The 21,229-nt window shown below is 49.6% G+C and overlaps 1 protein-coding gene across 2 annotated transcripts; it reads right to left on the bottom strand.

The window, feature by feature from the left end:
• Positions 1-1,677: 1,677 nt before the first annotated feature.
• POU2AF3 (POU class 2 homeobox associating factor 3) lies at positions 1,678-20,912 on the bottom strand. Of its 2 annotated transcripts, XM_053269679.1 has the most exons (6): positions 20,795-20,912; positions 16,561-16,642; positions 10,966-11,045; positions 7,234-7,297; positions 4,475-4,707; positions 1,678-3,071 (listed from the first exon to the last, which is right to left on the bottom strand). In XM_053269679.1, the coding sequence occupies exons 1-6, from the start codon at positions 20,798-20,800 to the stop codon at positions 2,718-2,720; spliced, it is 819 nt and encodes a 272-aa protein (XP_053125654.1). In that variant the 5' UTR covers positions 20,801-20,912; the 3' UTR covers positions 1,678-2,717. The 2 variants fall into 2 exon arrangements, with proteins under 2 accessions (XP_053125654.1, XP_053125655.1); XM_053269680.1 differs by lacking the exons at positions 10,966-11,045; positions 16,561-16,642; positions 20,795-20,912 and adding an exon at positions 8,568-8,670.
• Between the last annotated feature and the right edge of the window lie 317 nt (positions 20,913-21,229).

Here is a 21,229-nt window from a genome sequence, read left to right as displayed (position 1 = left end):
ATTCCTGACATGTTCTACAAATGGCCAGCAGATGTCAATATTGAACTGGCAAGACACCTTGGCTTTGTTTCCCCAAAGCCAGAGTGAAGAGAGGTTATTAACACTCATGTGCAACTCAGCCTGACAACTGACTGCCCTCCCGCTCCCGACCAAAAGCAGCTTCGGGAGGGTTAATGGAGAGTGGGGGGGGGCCCCACAACTGGGGAGGGGGCTTCATTTCCCCCTGCCTGCCACTTCTCTGTCCCCAGTTGCCTCCCTCCAGATGCATGTTGGTAAGAACTCTGCAAGAATACGCAACACATGCACATCTGGGATTGCAGGCGGGGGCATCGCTCACACAACCCATGGCGTTAGCACAGTGACTGGGAATGAGCTGCTTTCGAGTCTTGTGTCTGTCATGAACTCGGAAGCAGGCCTAGCATCAAGACGTGGCATCCATGTGCCGCTTCTGGGCCCCCAGAATCCTGGTAGGGCCCCACAGCTGACATCTGCCTGGGGCCCCTTTTCAAAAAAAGAGAGCCGGTGCATCTGTTGGCAGATGGAGGCCACAATCTTGGCCTCCCACAATGCCTCAGATGCTGTGTAGTTTGAGGGTATTATGGGGCAAAACAGTGCCACTATAAAAACATGGTGGCCCTCCACTGATGGTAGACATTTTCCCCACAATGCCTCAAAAATATGCAATGTTTGGGGCATTGAGGGCCCTAGAGGTTCTGTGTATGCTGTCTCCCAAGGGTGAGCTGAAAGGAAGTGTGCTTTTCCTGAACGTTTCCAGCAGTGGTGAACAGTGACACCACCACCCTTTCCAGTGATTTTTCAAGTACTGCTTCAAAACAGGACAAAGCTGTTCACCCATTCAGAGTGAGGGCAATGCTGACTGAGAACACATCACTCTCACTCTGAATTGGCTTCGTTCCCCCACAATGATTTTGTTGCATTGGCCAAATTTGCTTGGCAATACGGAGTCATGGAGTCATCCCACTTGCTGTGTGAATGGCCACAGATGACTCATGTGATTCAGAGGGGAAAGGAGCAGTCATCTTGAAACTGAAATAGTGGCACCAGAAATGGAGGAAACAGCAGTCAATGGGCCGGGCCGGGGGGGCGGGGCGGGGCGGGGGAGAACCATTTGTGTATTTTATGGGATTAGCAGGAGCTATGTTGGATTTGCCACAAAACAATACTTTTGACCACAAACACAAAACAAGGAAACTTTCAACTGTCACTTCAGTCCTCTGGGACCTTTCAAAAGGGGAGTTCAGAATGGCACAGAGTAGGAAGAAGTAATCAGAACTGGGAACTGGCCAGCACTGTTGCAAACAAGTGTGATATTCATTGATGAGGACTCTGTGTATGGTGGCACATTTTAAAATATCCTGCATCCCTCAATGCCCCTGTTTTTGTTTTGTAAAATGAGCAGATTTCTGGTTCTTTTCAGAGTAGAGGTAAGCTTCAAAATATATGGGGGTAATTCCCAGTGCACTCTCAGAAGAGGGTTGAGCAAATGTCCCCATGGTAAACAGAGGGGGCTTCAGCACTCAGCACTGCTCATCAGAAAGAGTTGCTTGGACTCTGATGTTTGTTTTCAGTGCAGACTATGCATGCCGCTGGACGTGAGTGAGGAAATATGGACGGCTGTCTCACATGGCTAAGCACTATCAGTAACTCTGCTCCAGGAAAGAAAAAAAGCCAGTCTACAGTGGTTTGGCTGAAGTTTAATGAAATCTTAAATGTTAAAAATGACAGAAGAAATGCTGTGATGTGGTTTTAAATTTTTGATAGCACCCTTAAGGGAACCCCCACAGAAAACACCACCAGAAAGAAGGCAAAGGCTGAATTTAGGTAGTCGTAGGTTTGCAAAGGTGAGCCTGCTGATCAGATATGAGCACAAGCATCAACATGTTTTCACGGGAGATAAGAAGCAGGGAAGGTATGTTTTACTGGTGGGAATGTGCAAGCTTTTCAGTTTCACAGAATTCTTCATCTGGCAGGTGGAAGGGAACAAAATTTTCATTCTTGTATATCATATGTACACACATGCACGCTAGGTTGCAAATGTCTGTAAAACACGCAAACAACTGCAGTGTGCTTTTTATGCAGGCTACCTGTATGCCGCATACACAGTGCATTCTATCCATGCATACACAGAAACATTGCAGAATGTGGTGTTAGTCAAAGAATTCAGCTTCTTAGGAATATTAGCTTTAACCACTTCCTAAAGGAAATATGTAATCCATCTGGTCATAAAGACATGCTTGTAGAGTGTGTGGGCACTTTGTGATAAAATTTCAGAAGCTGGAGGGGTTGCTGAATGAGATACCCACTCATCAGAGGGCAGGGCCTTAATGCTTTGCTCCTCCCCACAGCTAGCAGAATAATTTTTGCACAGCAAGAGACTGAATAATTTTGCACAATTTAGGCAGGTCACAAAATCCAGCTGTCCTTGGTATAGAATGGGTTTCCTGGCACAGGGATTTGATTTTTGTTTGAGTGAAGAATATAAACCGTTCTGAAATGTTTCCCTCTTTTTTTCCTGCCTGATGAAACAATCTGTGAAGTCCGAATACTTGCATCCTCTCACTCCAACCCAGGCCAGTCCAATACAAGAGAGCTTTTTTTTTTTAAACTTGCTTAGCATGCCATGTACTTTGGAACCAAAATGGCCACCACAGTCCACTGGATTCCTTTGTCTACAGCAAGAGGCAGCAATTCCCCCCCTAACTGTAACACGTATCCCAGCTCCTGTCCCTCCGGAAGAAGTCGTCTGCTGCAGAGACGGAAGGGGCGTAGTCCCTGCTGCAGTCCATGTTTGTGTACGGGAAATACTCGGGGACTCTGAAAGTGTCCAAGTGCTGGGAGCTGCAAGATGTGCAGTAACATGTGGACGGAGTGTGGCTGTACTGTACATGGGAGTGTTGTTGGTAGGGGCTTCCCTCCGGCAACGGGTACATGCAGCTCTTGGTGTCCAGAGGAGAAGGAGAGCTATAACTGAGCGGGACGTAAGAAGGCAGCTGAGCTGGAGAGTAGCTATAATCGAAGGAAAGATCCGAAGAATCCGGAGACGCGGGGGTCTGAAACGAAGAGGGGAGAGAAAAGAGAGCATCTCCTTAACCTCAGGAAGAATTAAAGTTGCAAACTTCAGTCGGGTTAAGCCAATAGATTAATCAACTCAAGTTTCAATCAACCAAAGTAGTGCAGAACCATTTTAAACGAGGAAGGCAAATTTCAGTCCATGGGGCTGAGAGATGATATACATTGGTTTCTTTCATTTTGTTTTCAATGAAACCGTGCAAGGTGTTGGACCAGACAGAACTTTCTGTCACCAAAGGGATTTCTTATATTCTGAAAGATGCCTTTGCCTTCTGGTGCTAAGCAATGGCTTTTCAGTGGGCCTGCTTCACACCATCATTCAAATCTAGGTTGAAAGCTGGTAGCCGACATTAGCGTGATTGGGAGAACCCACACAGAGAAGGCCCATGTCAGTTTGTGTGATGGACCTGAGATGCCTGCCTTGGCATGCTAATGTCAGATACGGAGGCTCTACACACAATCAACGTGTGGAGCTGAGGCGGGTTTGGCAGAGAGAGCAAGCTTTGCCTGTTCTCCCTGCACACGAGCAGTCGCTCATTGCTGGGCAGCTGGATTGGCCACCCGGACAAGTGGCCACAGCTCATCGGGAGCTCCGGGGAAAGGGGAGCACTGCTGTGTGGCGCCCCTGCGCCCAGAGCTCCAGGAAGGCCCTGCGTGAGTGCACGGTGTCTTCCTGGGGTCTCCCCTCCTCTCCCCCACCCCCACCCCGAGTGTCTCAGCTGCGACTGTTGCAGCCGCGGCTGACACATGATTGCAAAAGCAAGGTTGACAGAGCGCTCGCTCCGTTAACCTCGTTTAAGGGGAGCGGCGGGTAGGTGGTCTCGCTGCTGTGGAAGCACCGGGTTCGGGGGTTCCGACAATCCCTGGAAACCGGGCTGGGCTCCCTTAGCCCAGTTTCCAGTGATCGTGGGAATAGCCTCACTGACACAAATCTAAATAGGTCTAGATCTGAATGATTGTGTGAACCAGGTCTACATTTAATTGTGAGTTATTTCATGCTTACTGTGTTTACCTGAATCCACAACTAGGTTTCCCCCCCAAGTTCTTTGATGCTAGAAATCAGGGAGTCATCTTACATTCCAAGTCCTCTTCCTTTTGAGCAAATAGAAGTATAACCTGTATCTCACCTCTGCTTTTAAAGGGGCCCGTCTTAAATTCAGACTCATCTTGTATTTGGGTAAATACGGGTACAACCATTCAGTGGGAAGCTCTAGTGAAGCCCAGTATCAGTGGGGAGCTGGGCACCAAAGGTCAAACTAGGGATCAACACATACATTCCAGTGTCATGTATTACATCAGATAAGATGTGCATTCCCCAGACTGGAGACCTCCTGGGACTCCATCCTTCTCAGGTCTAGGTTAGCGGAGACTGAAGCTAAATTACCAGGCTTTGGTTGAGACAGGCAGGGCCTGGATGGAAGCTGCTGTTGGGTGAACAGTGTGTGTTGTCCTGGGCAGCACCCAAGGAGGCCTCCAACGGCACCTCAGTCAGAAGGAAAGAATCCACAAGGTGCTCCAAAGAACTGGGGATCTCCTCGCAAGAAGTGGGGTTCTGAAACTGCTGTGGTTGCAAACAGCCAGACGATGAAGAGACGGCTTCTGCCTCTATGTACGGCGCTAAGAGAGGAAGGAGAAAGAGGACATGGGATAGACAGAACAGCCTAGGACCAAAGCTGGACCAGCTATGAAGTTAAGCCCTTTCCTCAAGCGGCAGATGTTGTGGGGGTGGCAAATAAAGTGTCCCCTGCTTAACTGCTGTGTGTGCTGCAAGCCGAGTTGGCATTAAACACACTGCAACAGGGCCTATACAAGCAAGTCAGCGAGGCTGTGGGTCGCCTCTGTTTTGCAAAAATCACCATCCGGTCATTTTCCTGAAATCCACAATACGTGAAGGCAGGCAAATCTGCTGGTGAGCCGAATACGGAAATGCATTAATGAATTAATGAGGGATTGTGCATTTTTTTAATTTTCTGAGATGGTTCATGGATGGTTGAAGGGACCATGGCTTTAAAGATGGCTTAATTTTTTTTTAAAAAAATGATAGTGTCATGCTTTGAGCTTATTGTAATACATAAATATATATTATACAAACACCACATGGATTCCTTCCTGAGTTTTAAGATCCTCTATAGAGGCCCTGCGCTTTGGTTTGCTATTAAGAGAGATCTATTTGGCAGGCACGAGAAATGGGGCCTTTTTAGTGGTGGCTTTTCAGCTGCTGAATTTGAGCTTCGAAGGCTCCCTCTCCGGCTGCGTCAGTGGGAAATGAAGCCTGTCCTATTTCCAAAGGCATTTTACTCCATTGCCCGAATGTGTTCCTTTGCTGTGCCTAATTTTCACACTTGTCAATTCTGTTGTCCTAAATGGTTACTTATGCTTTTCTTTTGTTGACATCTATTTAAAAGATGTTTACTGTTTTAAACCCTTTTTGTAAGCTGCTGTGGTCTTTTGTTTTGAAACTGGGATATAAACGTTATCAAGAACAACTGCTCCAGTAGTCCTAGAGATCTGGGCCACACTTCCAAGGTTTCAATATTTTATTTTATTTTAAATTCTAGCCTACTCTTTTTTCCAAAGACTTCATCTTATCTTCTGAACAGCCCTGTGGAGTAGGCTAGGTGAGAATGATGGCCCAGGGTGACCCAGAGTACTTCTTGGCTGTGTAAGGATTTGAACTCAACTCCAGGCCTAGTCATGTCATGCTCAATGCATGTACAATCTGTGTACAGTGTATGCATGCTCAGTTCTGTACACATGCACAGTTATTCACAGTTATTATGTCAGTTGCATGCACAGGAGTATGTTTCCCACATTTGAGGGTTCTGAGCCCAGGTTTACTTTTAAAATGAATGCATGCCCATACATATACACAGACAGACATCTGTATGCATCTGCAACGTCATGTCTGAATGGGGCTTCTCCCTGGTCCCCTCTCCTTATCCTCAGCCACAGTGGCCAAAGCCTAGTAATACAGAATTCAGTGGATGGGGGTTACAAAAGAAAATGACTAAATAAGGTGTTTTGGATTATCAGGGCTCCTGTACATTGGATTCTACTTTAAATAAATGAACAAACAAAATTATCAGGATTTTAGCACCCCAAGCATTAGCAAAACAGGCTGGATCCAACAACATTTTTCTGTGGCTTGGAACCCAAAATTCAGTTTCATTTCTGCTACATTGTCATTTAGCCCCAAATGTCCATCTTGCAACTGAGTATGTACCCACTTAGTTCTACAAGATTTTTCTCACTTATAAAGCATATGGCTGTGTCTGTGGGTTCCTGGACAAATGTGATCATTTGATATTATTGTTTTAAAAAGCTTTCACCCAAAATCAGACTCTCTTTTGAGCAGCCTAAAGTCAAGAAGGCTCTGAGAGTCTCATATTTCTGTATTAACATATGCAAACTCACCTTCTGACTTGTGTTGATTATCTGAGCATTTCCTCATCCACAGGATGAATATATTTGCCAGGGAAACCCTCCTTGCAAAGGAAGTTTGCTTTTTTTTTAAAAAAAAGTTTTAATTTCTCTTGATCACTCAGCTACCAACACCTAAGGGACAAAGGACTAGAAACAGGCCCAATTCCTGTGCCTTAAACCTTTTTAGTTCTTGGATAACTCTGTACACCCGGAAGGAACTGAGGTAGGCTAAGAAGAAAGGTCAACCTTCTCTGGATTTACAGGAAGGAAGGAAAAGAAAAGGGGTGGGAAAGGTGCAAACTTGGGCTGTGGGGAAATGATTGATGAGCAGGAAACTTATTGATAATTTGATCTCCAAATTCCCATCTGGCGAGAGAGAGTGGCAGGTCACGGATGGGGGGAACGCTTCTCCAGTGTGGTCTGTTATTTCCTTCTGATTGATCTTTCTGGGGCAAAAGAGGAAGCTGATAAAGGCTAGAGTCAAACTGAGCTGGATAGGCTCAGAAAAAGCCACCCCCAAGGCCCCCCCTCCATCCTCATCTGCATTTAGCAGGCTCTTTCCACAGTGCGGATTGGCTCGATCCCTAATTAAATGCCTCCAGCCGACTCCGGAGCCTAGATTCAAGATGCAGCCTCTAGGAAGGAATTTAGGAAGTCTTGGAAGAAGCGTGTTGTTGGGCGACTGGCAGGGCTGGAAAGAGAGATTGTTTTTGTACCCACCTGCACAGGGCGGGGGAAAGGATTCCGTGAACTGGATACAGCTGCCACTGCCTTCTCCGGAAACCTGAGAACAGAAGGAACAAAGCTAAGCCAAGTTGGGTGTTTTGCTCCGTTCACCAAAAAAAGCCCCCCAAAAAGGCAGGAGGATTCCTTGCCCCCTTTCCCCCCTTTCTCTCTCTTCATCCCCTTATACAGTGGAGGTAAGTCCAGTATTTCTGACCATGAAAAGTTTTACTGCATGGAGTTTACTGCACGCAAGAGCAACATTTGTGGGCCAGTTAGGGAGGCGGGGAAAACCCAGTTCTGCTGTGATCTGGGTATGCTGTGGCCGTTCCCACTACGAATGCTCTGTGGGATCCACCAGATGCCTGCTCTCTCCTGAGCTGTGCTGGTGCTGTTGACACAGGAAATTCCTGACAACAGGAAGAATGTCACTGTGCGGTGGCTGCAGCCTGCCACACGGATTAATGGGCTTGCCATTTTGTGGTGGTGGTGGTGGTTGTTTAAAGCATATTTCCACATGCCTCCATTTCTCTGAGTGTAAAGACACCTGGAGATCAGGAAAGATGAAAAGGTAATGGGGAGGTCAAGCCTCACTAGGAGCTAGGGTTGCCAACTGTCCCTCATTTCAGGGATGAAATGTTGGTCCCTATAGGGACAGCATTTGCCCCTCATTTGTTCAATAGCACATCATTCAACTGCATGTATGTCAGTGATACTCAGCCTCTTGATTACCGCTTCATACACCTCCCAGCCCGCCCCCCCCCAACTTGTGTCCCTCATTCTGGCAATGAAATGTTGGCAACCCTACTAGCAGCAACTCTTTGCACAGCGTTTGTCTGGAATTTACAGCTTTCTTTTCCTTGTTCCCCACCCGCTCAGCTTTCCAACAGCTCTTTCTGTGCAGGCAGAGAAGCTGCAAGTAGGTCAAACTCCAGAAGTCTAGAGTTGCTGCCATCCACAGGAGACAGGGGTTGAACTTGGGGCATTCGGCTGCATGCTGAACTAGGACCTCACCCCACGTTCCAAGCCACCAAGATGCACCTTTCCCCAACCATTGTAGGGCTCACACTCCTGTAAAGGTAATTTGCTAGTTTCAATCAGGTTCCTAAGGAACCAGGAGTTTCCTAGGGGACCTGAGCTAAAGAGGTAATGCAGACTGTTCCAGGAAGTGGAGTAACTGCTCTGGCCCTGATCTTGGCTGGAGGGACCTTTGTGAAGTAAACACACAGGGCCCCTCTGTTCCCCCTGCAAAGCACAAATGGAGGGACTAATGCACAGGGAGAGTGCATTTGAAAGGAAATCGGCATTTGAAAGAAAAGTGAAATAGTTACCCTGCTGAGGCAGAATGAGAAACAGCTCCTCGAGGGGAAGAGGTGTGTGTGGTGGTGGTGGTGGGGATGCATTTGCAAATCTGATTGCATGAATAAAGTCTTGATTTCTGCTTGGGTCTTGGTGCTGATTTATGCAAAAAGTAACAATGTACATTTGAAGCTTGCACATTTGAACGATGTACATTTGCTCATGCAGGAAAGGGTGGGGGAAACCTAAGCCCAGTCTTTATCTCTACAAATTCCTCTGGGTTGTTTTGTTTTGTTTTAATTCTTGTTATCTCTGCCTTTATCCCTGCTAACTGGCCAAAGAGGCACCTTTTTAACATGGTGATTCTATTTATTTGGCAGGAGGAGAGTAACTGGCCCTATCCACCTCCAGCTCAGTACCTCCAGTGACTGTTGCTGGTGTCTGATGTTGCTTTTAAGATTGTGAGCCCTTTGGGGACAGGGATCCATCTTATTTATTTTATTATTTCTCTATGTAAACTGCTTTGGAAACTCTTGTTGAAAAGCATTATATAAATATTTGTTGTTGTTGTTTTGAAAATATTGGCTTTGAACACCTACATCTGAAGAAGGATCCTGTCCAGTTGAAAAGGCCATGCTCTTCTAGTGTGGAGAACATTCATTGGCCCTTAAAACAGACACTCTCTTGTGCTCTCGGGCCCTGCCATGGGACCAGCAGCATGGCTTTCCTGACTGAGTTCTATTTCTGAAGCCCAACAACTTGCAATCCTGGGCACCCTAACCTGAAGTAAGCCCCGCTAAACACAACGGGAGTTACTTCTGAGTAAAGATGCACAGGCTTGCTCAAGCTGTTGGACAAGAAAGCAGTTTGGTGCTAGAAATCTAACTAGATTGTTTTTGCTTCGGGGGTGAAGCCATAGCTGAGTGGCAGAGCATCTGTTTGCATGCAGGTCCCAGGTTCAATCCTGGCAGCATCCCAGGCTAGGAGAGACCCCTGCCTTGATCCTTAGACTGCTGCTGCCAGTCAGTGTAGACAAGACTGAGCTTGATGGGCCAAGAGACTGTCTTGGTATAAAGCAATAAGCTGCATGCCCAGCTTGGCACACAGGTCCCAGGTAGATTCCCAGGTCGAGCTGGGAGTGCCTCCTCCCTCTCCTCTGCAGAGCAGAGTTGGGCGCTTTCCAGACTGCATGCTGCAGTGGGGTGAGATGCTTCGGCTTGGCAGGGCCGTATGGAAAACGACCCCCAGAATCTCAAACTCCTGCAATAGGAAAATCCAGCTCTTTTACTGCAACGGCCCTGCAACGTTGTAGCACGGTCTCGCAAAGATAAAATCCGAAAGAAGGCATCGGAAATGTGAATGGCACCTCACGGTCAGCGCAGGGACTGCGGTGTCCCAGCACAGGAAGTATGGAAGCCCACTTAGCAGATCCGTAGTGACCCTGTGGTAGGGTGTAATCTGGATAGCGCCCTGCTGCTGCCAGTCAGAGCGGGCAATGGTGCAGAGCAGAGCTGCTGCCAGTCAGAGCTGACAGTAGTGGCCCTCTGACTCAGTAGAAGGCAGCTTGCTATATTCCCAGGTGTTGTTTCTGTCCTCCAGGCACTGGTGCCCCTCCCCCGGCCCCTCCAAATCTCTTATTTGTGATTGCAGGTGGCTTGACTACCCAGGTCCTTCTACAGGCTGCTGTTCCAAGGGACAACAGGTGGGACTGACTTAAATCTGGGGAGGAGGGGGGAAACAAAACAAACCCCACCAGCGCTGTGAACCAGGAAGCCGCCCTGGCCGTCTGCTTCTCTATGCAAATAGCTAAGGCCAGCCAAGCAAGCTGGTTGTGCTGCTGAGTTAACCCTTTCTCATCTCCCATGAATGCCCCTGCTTGGGAGCAGGCTAGGTGGTCCCCTCCCCACTCCTTGCTGCAGTTTGGTGCAATCTTAAAGGCCACCTGACCCACCACTGGGTTGACAGTGTGCTTGTTTCTCCGGCATGAGTTTGTGGGCCGGTTCATCCCTTGAGGGCTGCCACCATCCAGTGGTGTGACCGTGGACGGGCGGCCACACTTGCAGATATCACTCCACAGGCAGCGCCTTCCTAGCCCAGTGTCAGTCTGTGCATTTGGCAAGGCCTGGTCCGCACATGCATGTGGCATTGGTGCCTAAGTTTTGGCATCTACGGAAGGCAACAAGTCCAAATTGATTTCACTGAAAACCACTGGGAATATCCACAAGCCCAGGGGCGTAGCGAGGTTAGAACGGTCCCTGGGACAAAAAGATAAAACGGGCCTCTACACAGACACACACACCACACCCCTTCTTCTTCAGAGAGGTGGGAGCTGGAGAGTGAAGGGCAAGCCCCCCTCTCCACTTGCCCCCTCTCCCGCTCAGTTATAACGACACCCCTGCAGAAACCTGAAAGACAGAGAGAGGAATTTACTGCCTGTTTTGCTCTCCTCTGCTGCAGAAGCTCTTTCACCGTGATCTTGACCCGGACTCCTTGATAGATCTTTGGTTTTCCTGCGAGGAAGGAATGAAAAACAGGACTTTTGCAGACTGAGTGGGGAAAGGAACGGAGTGTACAGTTGGGCTTATGCTGGGTATAACAACAAAGTGAATGGAGGCAAATCCTCTAAAACAGCTGGCATTATTCTTGGGCTGCCTGCCATCTTGTCTTTATTCCCTTGGCCCATTGCTCTGCATGGGGCTTTCTTCCAAGCCAGTCTGAGCAGTTAGTCACGGGTATTTTAGCATCCATGTCCACACGGAAGTAAGCCCCATTCGCTTCTATTGTTACTCCCTCCCGGGGATCTGTGCATAGGACTGCAACCTTAAATGATCACAGTCCTTCCTTCCTACAGCTGTTAAGTGCAGACACCAACCAAGCAGTCATGGGTCATTTAGGAATATTTTAATACAGGGGCAATCACTGATTGCTCATTGAGTCTAATGAGTGAAAGCATTGTATACCGACATCATTTCTACCAGATGATGCAAATGAAAGGCTTGTAAGCACTTCCTAATAATGAAAAGGCCAAACATTTGTTAAATAAAGGTTGTTCCTTGTTCTGAGGCTTCGTCCATGAATCAGGTGGATACCTAAACTGATTGGCCAAAGAAATAGTAAGGGGTGCTCATTATCTGAACTGATGTTAGGGATGGCGAGGATACTGTTTGGGAACTCAGGATCTTCTGGTCATTTCCAGAGACTGGCTATGACCCAGGAGACATTGACGCCATTCACACAATCAAAAACTGTGTTCTACCCAGGTTTGGGAGCTGTGTGTGCTCCCAGTTTTCGGTTGTGTGGAAACAAGGTAGGAGGAAACCTGAGTAGAAGTGACTGAGTGGAAGCAAGGTAGGAGGAAAAGCTATCCAGTTTGCCTCCTACCTTGCTTCCACACAGTCACTTCGACCCAGGTTTACCTCTTACCTTGCTTCCACACAACCGAAAACAGGGAACACACACAGCTCCCAAACCTGAGTAGAACACAGTTTTTGATTGTGTGAATGACCTCATTGAGGAGATTCTCACGATCGGCAAAAAGCGGGCTTTTGCTGATCACGTGCTACAATGGAAGCTGTGTGGCTCCCAGCAGCAAAGCTCCTAAAGTACCCCTCCCAGTGGCTCCATTAGCCTCGTCTTTTTGATCGCTGCAAATGGAAGTGGCGTTCAGGAGAACAGAAGTCATTCTAGAAGTCATAGGAGTTCTCAGCCAAAATACTTGAGTTGAGGAAGGTCCCTTTCAAAAGGCAGGCCCCACTTTACTCAGGGCAGGCGGGTATCCGATTGGGTTTGGGTACCAAGCAGTCTGGTGTGTTTATATACCTTTCCAGCAGGCCAAAAGAAAGGAAGCTGCCCTATACTGAGTCAGACCCTTGGTGCATCTAGCTCAGTCTTGTCTACCCAGGCTGGCAGCGGCTTCTCCAAGGTTGCAGGCAGGAATCTCTCTCAGCCCTCTCTTGGAGATGCTGCCAGGGAGGGAACTTGGAACCTTCCCAGAGCAGCCCCATCCTTAAAGGGAATGTCTTACAGTGCTCGCATGTAGTCTTCCATTCAAATGCAACCATGAATTCTCTTACTATTCAGTCTTCAGTTTTTATAGTTTAGACTCATAGTATAGAAGCTCGTGCTTTGTGCTTTTATCCTTTTAACTCATTTATAATCAGCTTTTATTATAATTTGCATAATTTTAATACAGTATCATTTTAACACACTCTCTTATAATCAGCTTGAATAATTACATAGTTTTGTATCTGGTTAGATTAGATTTTAACGATGACGCAGGTTGACAGCCGCATTATCTAGGTCTTATAGTAGATTTCACAACGCTACTGTGGTTTATTTGCTAGTTTTATAGATTGCTATTGCTTTTATATCATTACACCGTACACCCGTTTGTATAGTTTTATGCTGGTCTAGGACCTTAATAAAGATGATTGACTGATCACCCTGCGGAGTGCCACGGAGAAACTTAGCACCTGGTCCAGGGAAATGGGGAGTGGCCAGATTCTCACAACTTGGAAGGAAAGAGGACTGCTTTGCCACGTGGCTGCGTGGGCCACGGCTGCACAACCTGGCCCTGCAGCTGTTGCTGGACACTACTGCTCCCATCATCCCCAGCCACAATGGTCAGTCATCAGGGATGATGGAAGCTGCAGTTGTGGGGGTGGGGGAAGTGGTGCAGCTCTGCCATAAACCCCCCAAAGGACACCAGGGACACACAGCTCTGCTTGTCCATGTCCTCAGTTTCTTTAGAGTTTGTTTTGGACTGCATTTGTACCCCACTTTTAAGACTTTGGTGCACCATCTGCAGGCACATCTTTGTCACAGAAGACCATACATGTGTGCACCTGTGGACTTGTCATTCTATATGTATGCATGCCACATTATAAGCAAATAAAAAGCATTTTTTTTCAAAAAATCTCATCTTATTGGATATTTATATCTAATTGGATAGAAGCTTGGAATGCCAGCTGCAGCAGGCTGACGGCAGGAGAGGGGGGCAGGCCCTCCTCATCTCCTGCCTGTGGGCTTCCCAGAGGCATCTGGCTGGCCACTGTGGGAAACGGGATGCTGGGCTGGATGGGCCTGATCTTATGTCAGCCTCTTGAGAAAAACTTGAATGACTGGGTGCCCAGACGGTTGCCTGAGTCATTGGCCCCCAAACCCAGCCCAGTGTACACTGTGATGCGTAATTTGCTTCCGAGACATCTGTTGTACAGAATGGATGTGGGTGAATAATTGTCACTCAAAGACTGAAGATGATTCAATCCCCCCCCCCAATTCGAGAGGAGCTCTAGTGTGTGTGGCTGGATTTTCCTTCTTCCTGGAGCTGTGTTCGCGTTCCACTGTTGTTCTGCACCTGTCCGCCCCCCCCTCACCCAATCCCGCCCCAGCAGGAACTGGAGGTGCGAGGCTCCCCTCTGTTCTCTGCATTGGAAAGTGACCGTAGCAACTTCCTCCAAGGAGCCCTGGCAAATGTCGCTTTGCAATCCATCTCCCGTATTCTCTCCGCCTAAAGAGGCTCCCAAGTCTGGGGCAAGTTAATGTAGAAACCAGGAGGGTCCTTATTCCCTCTGAGGGCTGCAGTTCGAAACCTGCTCTGTGGGCGAATCCACAGCCCCTCTGGGAGTGGGGGCGACACCCTGTGGAACATCTTGTGGCTGGGGAGGAGGGGAAGGGTCCACCAGCGGCCTCGCGGGGCGGGGCTCAGAAGGGAGGCGATGCTCCCCTGTACCTGGGTTTCTCTTCGGGGGCGGTGGGGGCTGGGAAGAACGTTCCATCTGATCCCCAATGTCCCTGGTTTCCCCCACTATGTACACTCCCCCGCCCCAGCAAGGGGTCTGGGACGCAGAGCTGGATGCAGCTGGACGGTCCCCAGCCCCTTTTCTCTCCACATCCACGGAGTCCGAGGGGCCTTACTCTCGAGGAATCGCTCGCAGGGCTAAGGCTTTCGGCCCTGGACCCCGCCCGGGTCGCTTAGTTGCAAAACGGAGCCCGCTCCCAGCCGTCCCAGGGCAGGGTTACGGCGGCGAAGCCGGGGGGGCCTGTCGGCTCGACGCGCATTGCGCATTGCTTGTCCGGCAGCCCCGCCACTGGCCGCCAGCCCGGGCACGAGCAGCGGAGCGAGCCGGAGGCCGCCGCAAGGAAGCCGGCCACGTTCTCGGCGCGGCTCCGGAGGAAGAAGGGAGCTCCACGCCGCGTTGCGTGCAGCGCCCCGCCGGCAGAGACGCCGCGTCGGGACCAGCCAGCCCAGCGCCGGCCGTTATCCAGAGCCCGGTCCCGGGTGTCCCGATCGTCGCCTCCGGAGGGAGGATGCCCTGCCCGGGGGCTTCTCCTCTCCGCTCCCGCCCCTCAACCGCGCCTCCCGTTCCCACCGCGACGCTCCATCTCCGTGCGTAAAAAGAGCTCCCTTATGGCGACGCCTCCGCGCCCTCCGAGGTTACAGCAGCGCCGCGCTCTTCGGCTTCGATCCAGCCCCCTCCTCCGACGGAGACCTGCGTGCACGTGGTGGGGATGGGGAAGGTGTGGCGGGCGGGCCGGAATTGGGTCCCGATTCTGGGCAAGGCAGCAGCCTCTCCAAAAAAGCTGCCCAGCGCAAACACCTCTGGCAGCCAGTCTCACTCGCCCCTATGGGCTTCAGGGGGACTTGCTTGCTCCCTGCCATAAGATCGGAGCCCGATCCGAGCCGCGTTTAGTCGGAAGTAAGGCTCGCGTTGTGTTCCATAGCATTGGATAAGGTTGCGGCTGCAGAAACCAATGCGTGCTTCCTGGAAGTGCCAAGGAGCTTACTTCCGAGTAAACGTGGTTCGGATCGGGCTGCGGGTCTCCAGCAAAGGCGCTCAGGATTAGAGAGGGCTGCAGACTTTAGTCTGGTTAACTTTAAAACTGCAGCCCTACCTGTGGGGAAGGCTACTTGAACCCAATGAGGCTTGACTCGATCCTAGCTACGTTTATTTGCAAGTGTCCGCCTCTTTCCTGCAGTTATCCCTCCCCCCACACACAGCTTTTTGCACCCCATAGATACCCACTCCTGTCGAGTCTAATGGCATCCAACCTGCATGTCTCCCCAACTCCCCTCAGTAACAGGCTCCCCAATAAATCCCAGCCCTACGCAGATCGCGTAAACTGCGCGGAGGAAGGCGACTGAAGGTAAACTCGGTCTGCGCCTGTTGCGCGGCAGCGCCACAGCTGGACACAAAGGGGATAGCGCCGGAGGAGTTCAGCGCCCGCTCCGTTTACAAGGAGATCTGGATTTAGGGAGGGAGCGCTGCTTTTTAAAATCCAGTCCCCCTCCTCCTCTCCCCCGCCCCGCGTAAGGGGCTTCTTTACATTCATTTCGCCTCTCCATTTCCTCCGGGGGGGGGGGCTTCGCTGGCTGCTTAAGGCCCGCTTGGGGACTGGGCGGTCTGGCCGTCCCTTGCATATTAAAATCCACAGCTAATCACGGGCAGGCTGGAGTCTTGAATTGCACCCGGGTTGGGAGGTGGTGGTGGAGGGGAGCGATCCCTTTCCCGCTGAGGTCCGCAGCAGCCCCTGCTTCCTCCTGGGGGGCCGCGGGATGCCGAAGCCTCGCTCTCGAGGTGCAAAATGGGCAGCAGCAGCAGCCTGCGCGGCGAGTGTGTGCTTTGCAAGGCGGGCGGGCTGCGTCGTTCACGGGCAAGGTCGGAGCAGCCGCATTCCAGCGCCTTCCCAGCTGGAGAGCGGCTTCCCCCTATAGCCCTGGCACTATGGCGTTGGGGGTGTGTGTGTGTGTATGCTTTATGTATATGAGTTTGCATTGGGTTCGTTCTAACGTGCGGGCGCCGAGAAAACCTTGATTTCATTGCTCTCTGCAGCTTGGAATCCTTGACTTCCTTTTCCCTTCCTGGCACTCTCTCCTCCCGCCCTCTTTTTTTTTTTTTTTAAACTTGAAGGCAAACTCTCCAAAAGTCCAGGGAAGAAAATGAAGCCGCTGCCACTATTACCCCCCCACCAAAAACAACAACAACAACAAACCCAAGAAGAGAAAGAGAGTGAAATCCAACTTACCTGACATTTTGCAGGAAAGAAGGAGAAACTCTGGGCCCCTGAGGGATGGCTTGAGCAGCAAAGGAGTCCTCTGCTTGGCTTCCTAATGCAAGAGGGACACACGCAAAAAAAACAAGATTTTTAACCTTTTCAGAAAACCCCAAATCCATTGTGCAGATCCCGAGTGGTAGGCAAACAATATTAATGTTTTATACCTGTGGATATAAGTTTGAATTTTTCTCCCCAGAAGCCAAGTATTTAAAACCTCTAGAATCCAATGATTTGACGATCAATGATTGCGCGATACTTTCAATTTGAATATTCAAAGGCTCCACAAAATGGACAACCTTTCAGTGGTTCCCAGCACATCTCTATCTAGCAGAGGGTCTTGGGGAATAAAAGGTGCTGTCCCTGCCTGCCTGGGACCCCAGCTGGGGGGATATTTTCCACCTCTTAGCTCTCTCTCCACAAACAGGGCAGATCCCCCTGAAGATGGTCAGTATTTTCCTCTGAGAAGAAGACAATGGCCTCTAGCCTTCTCCCACGCCACCGGCCAGGTGCAGAGATGCTCTCGCAATGGGCCGGGCGGATTTGGGGGGCCAGGCTTCATTTGGGGGGGCCACAGCAGAGGTTTGTGGGGACAAAGGTGGTCCTTGGGGGGCATGGCAAAGCCTGGAGAGGCTTTTGAGGCCTGCAAGGAGCAGTGTGTGGTGGAAAACATATTGTGCTTTCACTTCCCTTGAAAGGCCCCATGTGTGAGTGTGTGTGTGTGTTCTCCATGGCATCTTCTTTTGCTTTGCTTTTGCTCCATGTAGACCTATTTCCGGCTCCCCCTTAATCCCCTCATTCTGGCTTGGATTCTGGAAGGCCGCCCCATGTTGGGATAGCTGGATTTTTCTCTTATCTTGCCACGCTGCTGAACAGAGTGAGATAATGAAATTTCCAAAATTTTAACATTACGTTTTCACCCTTCCCCCCGCTCCCCATGGGGGCTACAGTCGATATCCAGGACAGCTGGGTCAACCAGCAAGTAGGCTAAGCTGTTAATCATCTACCACAAATATAATTTGGCCATTGTTCAGTTCAATTTTTTCTCCCTCGTTTTTGAAAGTTCAACATATATATTTGATTTGAGTCAGGGAGTGGTGTTCAGCTAAGTTTGGAAATACTCCCTTTTCTAGCCTTTGGTCGCTCCATCGTCTCTCTTGCATGTTCAGACAGAGGGTCAACTCCACCTTTTTTTGAGCTTTGAAAAGTATCCCAGAATGGCACCAAGGACCCCTTAGTCCTAGGAGGGGGTGCAGATCCAAGTACTTGAGAAGTTCCCCCTCTCATTTGACCGAACTCCTCCCTGCCAAACCTAACCCTAAGTATCACCAATCCTCAAAGTGTATTTATCTCCCCCCAGGAGTGTCTTTCCTCTCCCCCCCCCCAAATAACTTAACAGAGGGGTTGCTCCTCAGACATCCCCTGTGTACTCTGCAATCTGCCCTTAGAGGTGCAAACGGAGAGCAGGAGGGCCTTCCAACAGGTGCCGCATCCTGTGCTGGGGGGGTCTTGCTCTTCCCACCACTGTCCACGGTCTACACAGAAAGTGTCTGGATAAGGATGGAAGGACGCCACCAGGGATAGCAAAAGGGGGGTTCCTCCCCTGTCCACTACAGGAAGTGTGAAGTGCTTAGGGTGGGAGGTGGGCTGGGCCATAACCGCTCCCCACTTCTGAACTACACCTATAGAAACCACTTTCTTCTAATAATCGGTTGTAAACACATCAGTGACCTTTGGCAATCAAAGGTTGATTTTTAGCTGATTGGCCTTTGATTCCAGATGGGTGTGAGTGGGCAGGGGTTGCCCAGGAGAGAGTTGCATGCACTCTGCACATGCTCAGAGGCACTAGTGCTGATTGCTTTACGTCTTTCAGGTCTGAGTCCTGGCAGTCACAGTTGGGCTCTGGGACTGGATGCTGGCCCAAGTGAAGCCTTGATAACAATACCATTACAAAGCTTGGCAGAAATGGGAAACAGGTGCTTGGATTTTAGAATAACAATGGCTTAATTATGCTTATTTAACAACTTGAGTTCTGGGAATGGAAGTGTGCATTTGTTTGAATGAGGTCTGACTAATGTTAAAGGAATCAAGACATCTCATTCATTCATCCCCCTTTTCAACTTTTGTTTAAATCAGGGAAATAAAACTACTCTGCATAGGGTGATAGTGTGTGAGTGTGTGTGTTGGACAAGAAAAGTTCCACGCCTGTCAGGCAGAGGGAGGGAGGTGGGAAAACGTTCCAGAAATAACGTTGGATTTCTGTTTAGAGGGAAAGCACAGCAGATCTCTGGATGAACGCAGGTGCTGCCATTAAATGCTGGTTCATTTTTTGCAGCTGAGATGAGGTGAAACATAACCCTTCCAATGCGTTCTGGTCTTTCAAGTTGAGCAGCATTGCAGAATATCTTGTGACAAAGCCTTAGAGTTCTATAATGTTCATTATTTGGGCTTGGACGCTAAAGTTTAGAATCTAAAATTCAGCTTCTCTAACCCAAGAATTATCTGGACAAAAATGCCATGATTTGAAAAATCCAGCCCAAGAACGTGGTTACAAAGAATCCAGTTGTGACCCGGCAGTTTTCTAAGTCGTATGTACTTTTAAGTAACTTTAAGTGGTGCAGCAGGGAAATGCTTGACTAAGAAGCAGAAGATTGCCAGTTTGAATCCCTGCTGGTGTGTTTCCCAGAATATGGGAAACTCCTATATTGGGCAGCAGCAATATAGGAAGATGCTGAAAGGCATCATCTCATACTGCACGGGAGATGGCCATGGTCAACCCTTCCTGCATTCTACCAAAGACAACCACAGGGCTCTGTGGGTGCCAGGAGTCAAAATCGACTTGACGGCACACTTTACTTTACTTATGTACCTTTACTTGGGAGTAAGCTCTACTAAGCTTCACTGGAACATATTTCTGGGCAAGCATGCATAGGTGATCATTTTCAACCTTTTAAATCTAAGTTTTGGACAGGTGTGTTATCAGCCCCTTTCCTCACATCATGTCCAGGAAGCAAGGTCATGGTGGGGGTGAAGGCTCCACCTCCAAGTCTATCAGTGACTGCTTGTTTTGATGGCTATATTGTACCTCCAGGACCAGGGGCAGTCTATCTTTGAAAACCAAGGACAAGAGAGCAATGGCAGAAGAGGGGGCATGCCTTCACCTCCTGCAGGAGGGTTTCCCAGAGGCATCTTGTGGGCCACAGTGGGAAACAGGATGCTGGATTACATAGCACTGAATCCAGCAAGGCTCTAGAGTTCGATCTCTTGTGTTCGGTTGATGTCTGCACACTGCCTGTGTGTACACAACGGTATGTGTTTAGTACTCTCAGCTCCTGAGGAGGCAGGTCTCCCCACTACAGGGAGAGAACTCTGTGTGGGTACAGTTACATAGCAACCTAGGAAGCTGCCTTATACTGAGTCAGACCATCGGTCCATCTGGCTCAGTATTGTCTACACTGACTGGCAGCAGCTCTCCAAGGTTTCTGGCCAGCCCTTCCTGGAGATGCTGCCAGTTATTGAACCCGGGACCTCCTACCATTGTGCAGATGGTGAGCCCCTTGGGGACAGGGAACCCTCTTGTTCCCCTTTTTCTGTGTATGCTGCTTTGAGAACTTATTTGCTGACAGGTGAAGGTAAAGTGTGCCGTCAAGTCGATTTTGACTCCTGGCGCCCACAGAGCCCCGTGGTTGTCTTTGGTAGAATGCAGGAGGGGTTGACCATGGCCTCTTCCTGTGCAGTATGAGATGATGCCTTCCAGCATCTTTCTGTATTGCTGCTGCCCAATATAGGTGTTGGGATTCAAACTGGGAACCTTCTGCTTGTTGTTATTACATTTTATGTCCCGCTCTTCCTCCAAGGAGCCCAGAGCGGTGTACTAAATGCTTAAGTTTCTTCTCACAACAACCCTGTGAAGTAGGTTAGGCTGAGAGAGAAGGGACTGGCCCAGAGTCACCCAGCAAGTCTCATGGCTGAAGGGGGATTTGAACCCGGGTCTCCCCAGTCCTAGTCCAGCACTCTAGCCACGACACCACGCTGGCTAACACATGTTAGTCCAGCCTTTCCCCGCTGATATAAACCACTGCTTCAGCTGAAGGCGGGCAGAGCCCTTTCCCTCGCAAAATGCTCTCCGTAAATGCAGGTGCTGTGTCTGCCGGCCGCCTCCCCGCAAAGCTGTACATGTGGACTTCTCACGAGTAGGACGCGGTACCTGCATCCCTGCCAGTCTGGAGTGTGTGGCTGCAGCCTCTTCTAAAACCCAAATGTGCAAGCCTGCCAGATGGGAGATGGGATGGCAGCTGAGCAGCACAACCCCATTTGCGGCTGTGGCCAACCAGCGGAGGCCGGCTAACATGGGCAGCCATTGATGTGGCTGATATTGACACTGCTGAGGTTGAAAGCAGCTGCAATTGACCGGGGCTGATCCTGGAGATAAAAAGGTGTGTGGTTTCTCCAGGCATTTACAATGTAGTTCAATGAGGGCATGCTGTCCGTGACTTGGAGGGGAGGGGAGCTGGTCTCGGGGAGCAGAGCTGGACCTGTGGTAGTGAGCATGGATGGTCCCCTTTCCTCAGCAGGGTCTGCCTTGGTTTGCATTTGGACGAGTGCCTCCCTGTGGTATGTCAGCACTGTCTGTTGTAAAATA

Source organism: Hemicordylus capensis, chromosome 8 (assembly GCF_027244095.1).
Source record: "Hemicordylus capensis ecotype Gifberg chromosome 8, rHemCap1.1.pri, whole genome shotgun sequence".
In the NCBI taxonomy this organism is placed as follows: domain Eukaryota; kingdom Metazoa; phylum Chordata; class Lepidosauria; order Squamata; family Cordylidae; genus Hemicordylus; species Hemicordylus capensis.
The sequence above is the reverse complement of the archived record's forward strand: the minus strand, read 5'-3'. Positions and strand labels throughout refer to the sequence as shown.